Source organism: Molothrus ater, chromosome 16 (assembly GCF_012460135.2).
Source record: "Molothrus ater isolate BHLD 08-10-18 breed brown headed cowbird chromosome 16, BPBGC_Mater_1.1, whole genome shotgun sequence".
NCBI lineage: Eukaryota > Metazoa > Chordata > Aves > Passeriformes > Icteridae > Molothrus > Molothrus ater.
The window spans coordinates 6,989,464-7,004,437 of record NC_050493.2 but is presented as its reverse complement, the minus strand read 5'-3'; the positions used below and the strand labels follow the sequence as shown (position 1 = coordinate 7,004,437).

Below are 14,974 nucleotides of genomic sequence, written 5' to 3'. Positions count from 1 at the left end.
TTTGGCTGTCTGTTCTTAAAAGGTATTTATCCTTTTGCCTTGACCAAAGGCTCCTGAGAAAAGAATCACGTTGCAGTGGAAAAACTAAGAGCACAGGCTGTGTTTATGTAGGATTAATTTACATAACGTAGCCGTGTTACACAAGAGTTACAAAAAGGAAGGTCACACCCAAAAGGCAGCTGTAATGCTTTTATTATTTTAGGATTCTGTCCAACTGTAATACCTAAAATACATCTCAGAAAGGACTCAAACATTACAGCAGACATGAGGTGGAGTAAGATTAAAACAACATCACTGTGAAGGGTAGGGGCTCACTTGAGTAGCTTCATCACAGAGCTGAAAGGTGCCAGATTCTCACAGGATTTCATCCACTTGTGCACGTTGGCGGGGGCGCTGCTGGCCGTGCCCGTCTGCTGCAGCGCGCTCCACGCCACCACGTCGGCCAGCGTCAGTTCACTGCCCACCAGCCACGGGCTCTTGCCCAGGGCAGCGTTCATGGAGCGCAGCACTGCTCCTCTCTCCTTGCTGCTGCCTTCCTTCAGCTGGAAGAGGGCTGTGTCCACCCAGCTGTCGATCAGAGTCGAGGTAACTGCATTGTACTTCTGCCCAAACAGGGAAAAGAGAAATCGAGCGATGTTCCCCTCTCCTTCTATGGGGCACATGGTTTGAATGCTGAACTTCATCTGGGGTTTGGGAACTGAAATTAACAGGAAAAAAAATGAAAGTGAATCCAACATAGTAAAGAAAGTACTAGAATGGTAATTCCATGATGAACATTTGTGATGCCAGCACCACTGTTAATATCATTAACCCGATGAGCAGTTTTCAGTCTTGTGGGATAAAGAGATCACTTTTTGAAAAATTTAGCCAAATCTCCTCCGTAATTTCTCTTCTAGTTACCTTATTTGTAGAAACTAAAAAACACTTAAAAAACCCCAAAACCAGAGGGTACAAACAACCCTGTCAATGCCACATGTATTTTAACAGCAGTAACTATGAACAAGAATCTTCCTCTTTGGCCCAGCATGGTTCACAGCTATGAAAAGAGAACAAAAATGTTTCCTGCTTCTTCATATCCACCATATGTCAGCACAGGGACAATGAGGCATCTCTGTGTAAGGGTTTATAGCACAAGTTTCATTTTCTCATCTATTGTAAAATATTGATCTACAAATTTCCTTCTTACCATCTTTCCAAATCAGAGTAAAGCCCAACTGATACTCATGACGTGGCTGCTTCTTAGTCTGCTCTCCAAAGCATTTCAAGAGGTTTTCTGGCACACTTTTCACTGATGAATGTGTGTGAACAGCTGATAATATTTTGTACCGTTCACAAAGCAGACTGTGTATCACTAACAGTGACAGTGGAGGTAGAGAAGGATTTGCATTGATGACAACATCTTTCAGGGCTCCATAATCCTGAATGGAAAGTAAAACATTCAGCAGGTAAGACACATTCCAGATCATACTCATAACTATTGCTTTCATTTGACACCAAAATGTACATAGTCATGCATATGTGTATCTGAAATTCTAACGATATTAAAGTAAATAAATTCAAGCTTAGACATTTAAAACTTGTTTAAACCTTTAAACATATTCCTTCCTTGACATGTAATTAAATGGCAATTGTAGGTTGTGTATTGAGTTCTGAGTGTCCCAGGTTTTAATGCCCCCCTTCCAGCCCTGAAAATGGAATGTTGAGAAAGTACCAATGTAGCTGCTCAACTAAACTCACCTTTCCAAGCATCAGATCTAAATCTGCTCCATTTGTTGACAAAGGAGAAAATTCATCAGTTTGAATGATATTTGTTACATCAAAGTCAGCATCTGGGGTTTGTATCATCTTGGAGAGTCCATCCACAGCACTCTTCAGTTCATACAAGCGCTTCAGAATCTCTTCCTGGCGGGATTCAAGTGCTTGAAGTGATGGGTCAGCCTCCTCCTACAGGAGAGGGAAAAACAAGGCCATGTACACATTCACTCAACTCAGTGTCAAAACAGTCTACAGCTCACTTAAGGTTAAGTTTTGAAAGATTAAAGACTTTCAAAGAGCCAGACCATGGGCTTATGTCTATCAGTAATCTCTCGTCTGTATGAGTGTGGTGAAATGGCATGTTTAATAAATTCCTGAAATCTTCCTGCTTCATAGGTTCTTTTAAACCATTAGTTACAGCAAACTCTGTAACACAATCAAAATCAGACAGAGTTGGCAGTGAAGTGCTGAACAATGACTGAAAAATCAAAGACAGCTTGTCAGGTTCTTTTCAGCCCAAAAGAGCAAAGTTGCTAAGTCTGTGGTACAGTGGCCAAACAAGGAAACTTTGGCAAATCAGGTAGTTAATAAAAGTAAAAAGCTCTGCAAGTTTAGATGGATGGTATATTGTGTGGATTCAGTCTTTGTCTCAGAGAATATAAATTATAGTGGAAAAAATACGTTAATACCAATGCAGCTTTTAATCTGTATTACCTTACAAGCAACTCATCTTACAATCTTTTAAAAGAAGATGAAAAATATATTCCTGTGGCAGGTTTTAAGTCTACAAGCTTAAAAATAACATTAAAGAAAAATTTTCAAATAGCCTATTTCTAAGCATCCTGAGTAACGATTAAACAAACCCAAACTATCATGGATGAAGAGATAAGGTATCCAAGTAAAATCTTTATATCCACTTAACATAATATTCTCAAAGGCAAGACCAGGGAAGACCTCTTAAGTGGCCATTATTTAGTTAGTGCACAATTCCATACTTTGCAATGGGAAGGCATTTCATCAGCATTTCTGTTAAGTTCTGCCCCAAAGTTACTCCTCCTCAGTGCCTCCACCATCAGCCGGGCGAGGGCACAGCAAATCCAGGATGGCATCAAGCTAAAATTGGCCACAAGCGGCCTGTGAGAATGCCAAGCACTCCTGGCACTGGAGAGAGGCTGCTCAACTAGACCTACGTAACACAGTTATTTGGCGTTTTCGTCTTATTTAAGGCAAAAGAAACTGAAACTAGAAACTGAGACTGAGGGTGCGTAGCTGGCCGGAGCCCGAGCTGAGGCAGCAGAGCGATGATGCAGCAGGACGGAGCGAGGCCTGCTGGGCGCTCAGCACGGCCATTCCAACACAAAAACCACCACAGGGACACACGCGAGAGCCCAGAAAAGTTAAAATGAGAACTGCGGAAGACTTTAAAAACATTACAGAGAAATTCTTGAAAACGTTGATTTTATTTAACCCTCGGTCGCGCCGCTTACGGCGAGGCGGAGCCAGGGCCCCTCCTGGGGGCTGAGGCGGTGGGACTCGGTCCCGGGAGCTCTCCGGCACCGGAGGCTCCTCCCGATCCCTACCGGAGCTGGGGCTCTCACCGGAGGGAATACCGGCCCAGCAGCCGCATGCCTGACCTCGCCAGAGCGAGCACCGCGGGCTGCAGCCCAAGCAGGTCTTTCCGCCCACCCCTCGCTCGTACCTGCGGCGGCGCGGCGGTGCCGGGGGCGCGGTGCAGGTTGGGCAGGGGGTACATGCAGCTGGGCAGGTGCTCCGCCAGCACCGCCGCGCTGTGCAGCGGCCGCACCTTGTACATCGCGGGCATGGCGGCTCCCGGCCCGCCGCGCGCCCACTCCGCCGCCGCCGGCCCGCCCACCCCCGCGCCCATTGGCGGAGCGGCGTTTGAGTGACATGCGTGGCACCCAATGGGCTACGGGATCGCCCGCCCGCCCTCCTGCCATTGGCCGGCGTTGAGTCGCGGAGCGCGTCCCTGCAGGACGGTGGGCGCGGTTGCGCCGCCGGGCCGGGAGCGCCGTCCATGTGGGGCGGGCGCGCTCCGGCCGCTCCTGGCGCTGAGCGAGCGGGGCGGGAACCTGAGGAGAGCCCGGCCCGTCCCGCCCCGCCGGGGCCCCGATGGAGCCGGCTGCGGCCTGGTGAGTGTGTGCACCGACCCGGTACCGGCCCTGGTCCCCACGCTCGCACCCCCTGCCCAGGCCGCTTTGCTCCTCTCACGGGAGCCGCGCTCCTCGCACGGGCCGTACCCCGGCCCCCGGCGCGGTTCCGGCTTCCTCTGGTTCCTGCCTCCCCTCCCGGCTCGCTTGGGGAAGCCTGGCTGGGGTTTCTGCCCGCTCTCACCGCTGCCCGTGGTTTGCTGTCCCTCTGTCCCCAGCCCGCAGCCCGCCGGGACCATCCGGCCCATCGACCGCCGGTCTGTGCATCGCATCTGCTCAGGGCAGGTCGTGCTGAACCTCGGCACTGCCGTGAAAGAGCTGGTGGAGAACAGCCTGGATGCCGGAGCTACCAACATCGGTAACTCTTCCTCGAGTTTTAGAACTTTCCATAGGATTCTAAAGCACGTCTTTTTCCTCAAAACCGAGTGCATGTTAACAAATCCGGGTAAATACTTCTGTTCGGGCCAAGCATCTTTGCAGTGATTTTCCACCTCAGGTTAATAAAACATTCTGATTCCCAGACTCCTGCTGCATTCCTAGCAGCATGTGAGATTGTGTTATTTAATTTCTAGTGGCCCCTTTGGCCACTACTAAAGTGGTTGTTCCATGCAGGAGTAATGATCAGGCTGTGCCGGCCTTGGGCTAGCACAGGGTAAAGGCAGGGCTGGCTTCCAGAGCTTCCAGCATGGTGGCTGGGATAATTGGGAAAACTTCTGTTTAGACAAAAGTTCAGTGAAGCTGAATTGCCTGAAACTACAGACTGGTTTGCATTAGATTGACCTAACTTTTGACAGCTGTCAGAGGTTAGGGGGTTTTTGTTTGTTTGTTTGTTTTCTGTTATTATTCGATTTTGACATGGAAAGCTGTTATTTGAAAAATTGACTTCAAGTGCAAAATTGATACCAAACACTATGCGTGAACATAAAGAATTAAAATACTTTATGACTCAATTTTGTAGAGATAAAGCTTAAAGATCATGGGGCAGAACTGATAGAAGTTTCAGATAATGGAGGTGGAGTGGAAGAGGAAAACTTTGAAGGCTTGAGTAAGTTGAATTTTTTTTGTAATTTAGATGTGGCATTTAGTTTAATCAATCACATTTAATGGACACTTGGTTTTTACATAATGTGTGTGTTACCTGCAAGACTTGAGCAACACTAGACTGATCTTCTGTAGTGCTCTTGTGGTTATAGTTCTTGTAACTCAGAAATAGACTTTGGTGACTTTGGTTACGTAGCTTATTTAAGTGGCACAAGCAATACAAATAATCACAGAGGAGAAAATCTTATAAAAGTCCATGTAGATTAATTCATGTTGAATCATTGGTCGTTGTTGAAGGAGTTGAGCTGTGTGGAAGGGGCTGCTTTGGGAAGGTGAATTATAAACTCGAGTATTTGCTGAAGGGGAGCTGACATTGCCCTGGCTGTCAACCTTCCCATTTGCTAGTTTGGAATTGCACAAAACGGGAGCAGAAACAACACTGTCTGATGAATCTAACTAGCCACTGCAGTAGAAACGCTGTCATTTCTTTTTTGATAAAACACCTCAGAATCTTTTCCCCATAGGTTATTACTCAGTAATTTTGGTGCTCACTGTGCAATTTTAGCTCATCAGAAACTCAAAGTGCTGCTGTTCCAGCCCAGTGAAAGTTCAGGGCTGCTGCTGCTGCTAGGTCAGTGTGTCAGCTGGTGACTGGTGCTGCACTGATGGTGTGGTTTGAGTCTCCTCAGCTGTGGTGGTGCCTGGGCTTGCCCTCTGTGCCCCATGCACAGCACAGGCTGCTGCTGCTTTCTGGCAGGGCACAATCTGGGACAGGTCCAGCAGCAGCAGAGGCAGGTACTGTGTCCTGCTCTGAGGCATCTTGTAGAGCTTGTAGCGATAATGCTGAATAAATCTGTGATGTAAGTGTGAAATTGCAGGTGCAGCTGAGGATTTTAAAGAGATCCTGTTTATAGGAAAAAGGAAAGCAAGCTGTATTTTGTCTTTAATCGATATGTAAAATGCAGTGAATAATACAGAAGGTGTTTTGCTTCTTGATATGCATACAAAATGTACTTGCATAGACCAGTGGCACTTTGAAGTAAAATGTAAATTTGAAATATCTTTTTCCAGCTCTGAAACATTACACATCAAAGATACAAGATTTTTCTGATCTAATGCATGTTGAAACATTTGGGTTTCGAGGTGAAGCTTTGAGTTCACTGTGTGCATTAAGGTAATTAATATTATTTATTAGTAGTAGGAAGTTACTATATGCACAAAAGCACTGCACCCTTTCAGTTTACCATTATTGACAAAGTGGGGCTTTGGAAACTTCCAGTTCCTTACTGTCAGTCAGTTTTGAGAAATAGGTTGCATGACATCCTGAGTCATTTCCAACCAAAATTATTCTGTGTTTCTAAGCACCTAATTGGTCATTTTATGTACAAAATTTGGTGTTACTTAAGGATGCAGATCTTTACAGGGTGGAATAGTGTATTTGCATGAGTATTTGATCCTCTGATGTAAAGCACTGTAATTTTAAGTGCTGGTTGTTAGGCTGTAGCTCATTAGGGCTGTATGTAAATGTCAGACCAAGTATACATTTTAAATCAGCCTTTGTACACAGTGCTGCTGGTATCTATTAGAATGGGAATGTAGTGTTCAGCAAAACTAGATTTTAACACTGAGTTCTATAAGAGGGGGATGAAAGGGATACAAATAAGAATGTGTAGCTATGGAAATGTTACACTACTCTGAAGAGCAGGTTCTTAGTTGTGTATGGGGAAGAGTTGTTTTAATAAAATTAATAGTATTGCTGTAGTTTCTATGCTGCTTGTCATGAGGAATAGATAAGATAAAATGCTGCTCAGTGAATAATTCTGTTGCCTCTCTCCTCCCACTAGTGATGTTACCATTTTCACCTGCCATAAGTCAGCAAAGGTTGGGACTCGTTTGGTGTTTGACCACAATGGCAGAATTACTCAGAGGACTCCTTTCCCACGGCAGCAGGGAACCACTGTCAGCATCCAGCAGCTGTTTTATACCTTACCAGTGCGGCATAAAGAGTTCCAAAGGAACATCAAAAAGGTCAGAAATACGCAATTCAAAGGAGTATTGTCCCCCAGAATTTATTCACTGCTGAATGAAATTCACTTCTCTGTAGAATGTACTGATTACAGACTATTTCATGCCTGTCGTACATCTTAATCAAATAACAAAAGTCTTCTTGTATGCTTTTCTCTTCTATTTTGCACTATTTGGATTTAAAGGTACGTTCTCAGATTTTCAGATTTTGAAAAGAATCCATATCATGATCACTTATCTGTATTTTAAAACCAGGGACTGCTGTGTTGTGGCTAAATATGTCTTGTAAACATCCTGTTTATTTTTAAAGTTCTATTTTATATATATATATATATATATATATATTTTGAATTTAGTTGTAAAGATTTTAAGGATAAAACTCCCCCCCTTTGTTACCTGCAGATATTCAATGTTTTGTTTATACATTTGTGTTTTAAAAAGAGATTTCATATGAATTTGAACTTTCTTTTTGCCTTTAATAGGAATATGCAAAAATGGTCCAGCTGTTGCAGGCCTACTGTATTGTCTCCAAAGGAGTGAGGATTAACTGCACTAATCAAATTGGCCAGGGGAAAAAAAGCTGTGTGATATCCACTGCTGGAAGTCCCAGTTTAAAGGAGAACATTGGAGCAGTATTTGGACAAAAACAGGTACTGCTTTTATATTTGAAAAGAGAGAGGATGTAGCTGTATCGAGGGATTTTTAATATTTACTAAGTGTGAGAGGATGGAGTGTAGGTCTGCAGCACACCCCAGAGGCCGACAGAGGAGAGACACCACAGCCTCCATGGACTCTGAGTCCTGGATCTTCTCAGAGATGTTTTAGAAATTGTTTAGGAAATGGGGTTATGGCTTAATATCTCTCTGAAACCAGTTTTAAGAGCTGTTGTGTCAGCAAATGGACTGTGTGCCACAAGAACAAGCAATTTAAAAAATCCTTCAAATGGTGTGATGTGAAAGTCTTAACTGAAGAACAGAAAACTGAGGTCTATCCACTTTGGCAAGCTCTTCCTATGAAACGAAGTTTTATTCTGGATAAGCTTTAAATGGGATTGCAGTCAGATTGTAAAGCTGTAGACTGTGATGCTTTCTAAGGAATAGCTATAAAAAGATGAGAGCAGAGATTAAAAAAAGCTCAAAAACATCCTTCCTACACCTGTCTATTACAGTCATCAGAAATATTGAGTGGTTGAAAGCTGCTGGCTGTTGATAAACAATTTTTCCCTCCACAGCACCCATACATAGAATGTTTAGCTTATATCCTGTTTCTTAATATTGAATACCTTAATTGATAGGAGCTGCTCTAATGGCAGAAAAATAACAGTGGCATGACTGGGAAGATGTTTCTGGTAAACATAGCTGTTCTTAGGGAGCTTGTGATTCAAATAACACATTTTTAATAGTGTTTTATTGTCCTTTCAAAAGAAACTCCTGTTACTCTTTTTACCCTTTATTTTAGCATAGAACTTGTTTAGGTCATATGTATGTCAAACTGTCAATCATTTTATTGCTCTGCCTGTGTACATTTAATGTAAGGGTCTGTGAAATAACTGAAGTACAGGTTGTGATATCAAAGGATGAAAACAGGCATTTCTTAGAGGAATTTTTCTGTTTCTCAGCAAACAGTGCTATTATCTTCTAGTAGGTTTGGATATTTTAAGTGTTTGTCTTGGTCAGCTTTGGTCAGCCAAAACCCACCATTTTTCTCAAATAAATTTTAAAGCTAATAAATGACAATAAAATGGATGGGAAAAATCTATATAGGTTTGATGTTTCACTTCCTTCCCTTTTTTTTTTTTTTTTTTCAGTTGCAGAGCCTTATTCCTTTTGTTCAGCTTCCTCCTAGTGAAGCTGTTTGTGAAGAATATGGACTCAACCCTGCTGACATGCCACAAAATCTTTATAGGTAATTAGGAAAGTACCAACCACTGCTGCCTGTGGCACTTTACCATAAACCAAAATTTAAAATAATAAATAAAAAAAAAGGTGTGATTTGTAGTATTGAAAAGAGCCAAGAACAGCACAGTAGATATTGGGATGCAGTTTTGTAGTAGCCTTTGTCAGACAAGGAACTGGGAGAGGAGATGTGTATTTCCATATTCACTGGTGCTGTGTAATGGTGTTTCCTTAGGCCCTGTATAAAATTCCTTTCCCTCCCTCTCTCATTGTCTGTCCCACAGCATTGGCGGCTTCATCTCCCGCTGTGCTCACGGTGTGGGACGGAGCACGACGGACAGACAGTTCTTCTTTGTCAACCAGCGGCCCTGCGACCCCGCCAAGGTGAGGGGCTGCTTTAACACATCAGCCCCACGAACTCAGCGTTCTCTGGAAACCTCAGCAGCAGTAGCTCCTGTCTATGTTTGTTTCTTGGTAGTAGAAGTTCCTCTGTCTCAGGTTGCTGTCTTAGTTGTGTCTATTTGAGGGAATAAGATCTTAATCGTACAATATACATTTTAGTACATTAATTAATACACACTGGTGCAAAATAGAAGATAATATTTTTGAAATGTATTGTTTTTCCACCTTTTTTGCAGGTTGTCAAGATTGTGAATGAAGTTTATCACTTACACAATAAACACCAGTATCCATTTGTTGTCCTTAACATTGGGGTAGATTCTGGTACGTTCTGAATAATTTTTAGTAACTTCAGTTAAGGCTGTTACAATTTATTCTACAATGATGTTTGTATTTAGAGAATATTGTCATTTTCATCTGTATGACTTCCTGCACTCTGGGGATTTTTTTAATGCTTAGTTGGTGAGGGAGAAATAGAATCTAGCTGTGGTTCCACTATTTTTCCCCTCCACCTTTTCAATACTCAAAAATAACTTCTTAAGTGATGAGGAAGATGTTATCTTAAGTACAAGAAAACTTGTATCATGTTTGCTGGGATGCTGAGACAGTTAAATCTGATTTGCAGACAAAATGACAAACAAACCAGAACTAATTCTGTGCAATAACATTGCATTTTATTTGTAAAGCAGTTATTTTTCTTTTTTTTTTTCCAGAGTGTGTTGACATCAATGTAACTCCTGACAAAAGGCAAATTTTACTTCAGGAGGAAAAGTTTTTATTAGCAATTCTAAAGACTTCTCTGATGGAGATGTTTGGTAGTGATGTTAACAAACTCAATGTCAATCAGAAACTTCTGGACATTGCAGGTAGGACACAAAATGTGGAAGTTTTGAGTATGATATATGGCAGAGGATTAAAAATGGGAAAATGTGTTTGTAAAAACCCAAAGAAGAAATTAAAAAAAAATTAAACCAAAAATAAAGAAGGACACAAAGTTAAGTGATTGTTATGAAAATGACACATGCCAGCACAGCAGGATTTACAGTCAACTTTGTGAACAAAAAATTCACCCAGAATTAATTGATAATGCTTGCAAAAGATTTCTCCCAAGATACTAAAGAGACCTATGGTGTTTTTATGAAAACGTCTTTGAGAAAAAATGGTCAAGGGGTCATAAATAAAATATGAAAATTAAGTATGAGTTTATTGGGTTTTAAACTTTGATTATTTTCTGTTACCTACAGAAATTGCTGATTCTCTTGTGACTGTGTAGTCTTTCAAGACTGCTTTCCCAAGTCAAGATCATCTCATTCTCCTCTTTTCATTCAACAGAGCCCCCTCTAATTTTCCTTTTTGCTGACATACAGAATCAGTTGTAACCTGATTCTCACTGTTATTTTAAATTAACCTTCAGTAAAATCCTTGTTGCACTGGCAGTTGATGGGGTTGAAGTCCTTAATGACCAGCAAATCCCATATACTCCTAAGTGCCTGTTGTGCCACCTCCTTAACACTTTGCCAATGGAATTTTATAGTGAACATGAAAGTGTAAGAGCAGCTCACTTTTCATTGTCACTCTGTCATTAAACTCTTGATAATATAAATAAATGTGCTGATTGGACTGATTACTGTTCCAGTTTAAAAAGAGACTACAAATTCATTTTTAGTAGTGTCATTTAATGTCCTCAATATGTAACTGTTTCTGTGTTTGCTATTAATACATTTCAGCCCTATACTCATTGTCTGAAGCTTCAGGGCTCCTTTGAGCTATTTGCTATTTTTCTACCTCTTTTCATTCCTTTTCCTAAAGCACATAATTAAATTTATGTTTCCAGCTACCTCAGAATCTTGAAATACTCTGTATTCTGATTTCATTAGGTAACTTGAAGAAGACACTTCCTGAAGAGGCAGAAAAGCCTCAGGCAGACACGCTGTCTGACCCTGAGGCTGAAAGTCCAAGTGGTGAAGGCAAAAGAATAATGACTCTTGCCAGATTAAGGGAGTCATTCTCTCTCCATCAAGCAACAGAAAGTCATTTTCAAAGCTCTAAAAAGGTAAAAGAGCAGCACAGTTCCCCTAGACAAAGGTTACTCGATACCACTGGGGGCACTGTAAAGATTCAAAAGGCTGTCTTGACTAAGAAGGCTGAAAGTGGTCATAAGTTGGACTCAAAGGTGTCAATTCCAAGGAGACACTTGAGAAAATTAGAAGATGCTTCAGATTCTGGATTCTGTAGTATTTCAGAGTCAGATGCTGGATGTAGCACACCAGAAGCTGGAAGCTGCATCAACAGTGAAAGTGCAGTTAATTCTGAGGAAGAATTCTGTAGCACAGAAGAACAGATGCAGAAGCAATGTCTTAAAACTGCTGGATGCAGTAAGAAATCATTGGACTGTGCTGTTCAGGTCTTGGGCACTGAACCTGAGCTGGATCAAGTGAATGACTGGACTGATCAAAACAAGTTCTCTCAAGAAGCCAATAATTGTTCCCCAAGAGTAAAACGTTTTAAAAGCAGAAATTTTAAAAGTGAAGCAGATGATTCCAAGGCAGGTAAATATCCTGAAGTGATGGACACTAATGTTGATGTACTGGTGGAAGTTAAAAAGAAAATTGTGCCTCTTGAATTCTCTATGAAGGTTTTGGCAGAAAAAGTAAAAAAGGTAATACAGCAACAACAGAAAAATACAGAAACTGAAAATTACAGAAGATTTAAAGCAAAAATTAGTCCTGGGGACAATAAAGTAGCAGAAGATGAATTAAGAAAAGAGATCAGGTATTTCTGCTTTCACTTGTTTAATATGTTTTACTCATCAGTTCATAGAATTAGTTAAGCAAAAATATAAGACCTGTCTTGAGGGTGGGCAAGAGCCTTACATGTACCTGCTAGGTTTGGGTCTATTTTTTATTTATGTCACAAAAAAACCCTATTTGAGTTATTTAACTGACAGAGCAGCTACTTGAACTAAGTGCAAACAGAATGTGGAAAAAGACACTAAAAAGGCCATAAACTTCATAGATTTGGCTTAGATCAGCCTTGTAAATTGCAATGCAGTCAGAGAAACACAAATTTCATGACAGCACACAGGAATATGAGCATAGCTCATATTCCTCCCTTATGTGAATGACATTTGGTGAGACATGCCTGGAAAAATAAGTTACATTCAGGTGGTCAGGGGACAGTCAGTGTCTGTGATTTGTTAATATTTGTGTTAGGAAAGTCTTTAATTGTGAAAAGAAGGCAAATATGTATCAGCTGCCTTCAAAACCATGATGCCATCTTCAGTGTTACTTACCTGGGCTGTTGGCATACTGACTGCTTCTAATTTTATTACCACAAATGGGGGAAACCTGCCTCAATGATGGATTTTGTTCTGCCAGAAATGGCCTCATAGATCATTGGCAGATTTTCAACACTTATATCCTGCTTAAATGAGATTTTTTTTTTAATATAAAGTGTGTTCTGCAGGGGAGAAATAGAAGTTTTTAAGTTTTACATGATAACTGATAAGGGTGTAATTTATAATCTCTTTATATTTTTTTTTTGTATACAGTAAAGAAATGTTTGCAAAAATGGAAATCATTGGCCAGTTCAATTTAGGGTTTATAATAGCAAAGTTGAATTCTGATCTTTTCATAATTGACCAACATGCTACTGATGAGAAATACAACTTTGAGATGTTGCAACAACACACTGTTCTCCAAGGTCAGAAGCTGATAGTGTAAGTATTTGCAGTGTTTAACAATAATTACATGTTTTAAGTTGAAAATTCAATGTTTCAGAAGGATATCTATGATTTATCTTTATGTAGCATTTCACACATTCAGAACACTTGAGACTCAAGTGGTTTTTATATTCAAAGTGTTTCAAAGAGTCAATCCTTACATGAAACACAAATTCCATGGATGCAGTTGTAGCTGTGCAGCAAGACAGTGGTCAAACAGATTTCCACAGGTTGGCAGGATACTGGAGACTGTTCCTGCAGCAAGGAATGCTGCCCCGCTGACTTCATCTGTTGAGTAACACTTGGAAGCAACTGCTCAGTAGTGAGATTTTTTTTTTCACACAGCAGAGTGAAAAGTTTTACTACAGAGCTCTGTATTAAGTATTTCTAGGTTGTTTCTGAAATCAGTCTTCAATTCTCTGCACTGTGTATCTATGCAGCTCCATCTTTTTTTCTCTCTTTCAGGCCTCAAAATCTTAATTTAACAGCAGTAAATGAAACTGTATTGATTGAAAACCTGGAAATATTCAGAAAAAATGGCTTTGATTTTGTCATAAATGAAAATGGTGAGTTTGGATGATGTTAAAAGTAACTGCCATAGTTACCAGTTTGGTTAGTTAATCTATCAAAACATTAAACATTATATATGCACATCACATCATAATAACATTTTCAAGTAGTTTCTCAGCTTTTCTCTCAAGAAAAAAAGTAATTTCTTGTACTTCTCTGTATCTTCATTGTCGTTGCAAACCTTCCAGCTCCTGTAACTCAAAGAGTTAAATTGGTATCATTGCCAACAAGCAAAAACTGGACTTTTGGGCCACAAGACATAGATGAGCTGATTTTCATGTTGAGTGACTGCCCTGGAGTGATGTGCAGGCCCTCCAGGGTCAGACAGATGTTTGCTTCTCGAGCTTGCAGGAAGTCTGTAAGTACTGCACTTGATGTCTGTGTTCAAATAAATAAATACCACATTTCCTGATGTAGGACAGGTGGCTGTGTCTGCATGTGTATTGCAGGGCAAGTTTATATACTGCTGAGTGTCAACAGCTAACATCCTTCCTTCTGTTCCTCTTGTTTTTATCTAATTTACCTTGGGAAATATTTCTGCTAGTTTTTTATTTTGTTCCAAACTAATGCACTCATGAACGCGCTGTTAGCTGTGTTTTGTCTTCTGATTGTCTGATTGAAGGTGTTTTTTATTTTTAATGCCTTGCACAGAATTTGCTGTAGTAGCTGAAGTACTGCTCTGGTCTGTGTCAGCTGGCAAATGGAAAAAGAAAAGAATTCATTTATTTTTTCCTTTGCTTGCAGGTGATGATTGGAACTGCACTGAATGTGCAGGAAATGAGAAAACTGATCACCCATATGGGTGAGATTGAGCATCCCTGGAACTGCCCCCATGGAAGGCCTACCATGAGACACATTGTCAGTTTGGACTTGATTTCATCACAATAAGTCAGTGTCTGTTTATTAACATTTTAAATTTTAATTCTTGGCAATATTTTGAGCTTTTATCTTGATTCTCTTATTTTGAGTAAAAAAAATTTTAGGCAGTCTTCAAGATGGAAGCTAGAGCACTTGGAGGCTTTCAGCAGGGTTTCCTTGTTATGCCTGTCATCAATACCAACATCCTGGAATTCATGTAAATAACTTCTCTCTTATTGCAATTTACTGTGTGTTGTACTTCTTGAGCAGCAATCAAAACTTTTATAAAATAAATACATTTATATATAAAGACAATGAGTAGCTGAACCTCATTTATAGAAACACACTGATTCTGAAAATGAAGTGGAATGTGAATTTAAGTCCCTGGTAATGTTATAAACCAAATATTAGTTTTCAATATTTATACATCAAGTATATGATAATTTTAGAGAAAATGAAAGTTATACACAAGTTTAAATATTTTTTTCCTATACCAAAGCTGGGTATTGTTAGATAATGACTTAGAGCTTTAATATTGCATT

The 14,974-nt window shown here is 40.6% G+C and overlaps 2 protein-coding genes across 2 annotated transcripts; one reads left to right on the top strand and one right to left on the bottom strand.

The window, feature by feature from the left end:
* Positions 1–174: 174 nt before the first annotated feature.
* Positions 175–3,599, bottom strand: AIMP2 (aminoacyl tRNA synthetase complex interacting multifunctional protein 2). The gene is made up of 4 exons (XM_036392247.1): positions 3,455–3,599; positions 1,738–1,944; positions 1,187–1,418; positions 175–697 (listed from the first exon to the last, which is right to left on the bottom strand). Exons 1-4 carry the CDS (start codon positions 3,575–3,577, stop codon positions 312–314), a joined length of 948 nt encoding a protein of 315 aa, XP_036248140.1. The 5' UTR covers positions 3,578–3,599; the 3' UTR covers positions 175–311.
* A 174-nt stretch (positions 3,600–3,773) lies between these two features.
* Positions 3,774–14,747, top strand: PMS2 (PMS1 homolog 2, mismatch repair system component). The gene is made up of 15 exons (XM_036392771.2): positions 3,774–3,905; positions 4,142–4,281; positions 4,882–4,968; positions 6,036–6,138; positions 6,809–6,992; positions 7,472–7,639; positions 8,797–8,894; positions 9,169–9,268; positions 9,523–9,607; positions 9,997–10,149; positions 11,161–12,055; positions 12,834–13,001; positions 13,470–13,570; positions 13,763–13,932; positions 14,319–14,747. The coding sequence occupies exons 1-15, from the start codon at positions 3,886–3,888 to the stop codon at positions 14,460–14,462; spliced, it is 2,616 nt and encodes an 871-aa protein (XP_036248664.1). The 5' UTR covers positions 3,774–3,885; the 3' UTR covers positions 14,463–14,747.
* Positions 14,748–14,974: the final 227 nt, after the last annotated feature.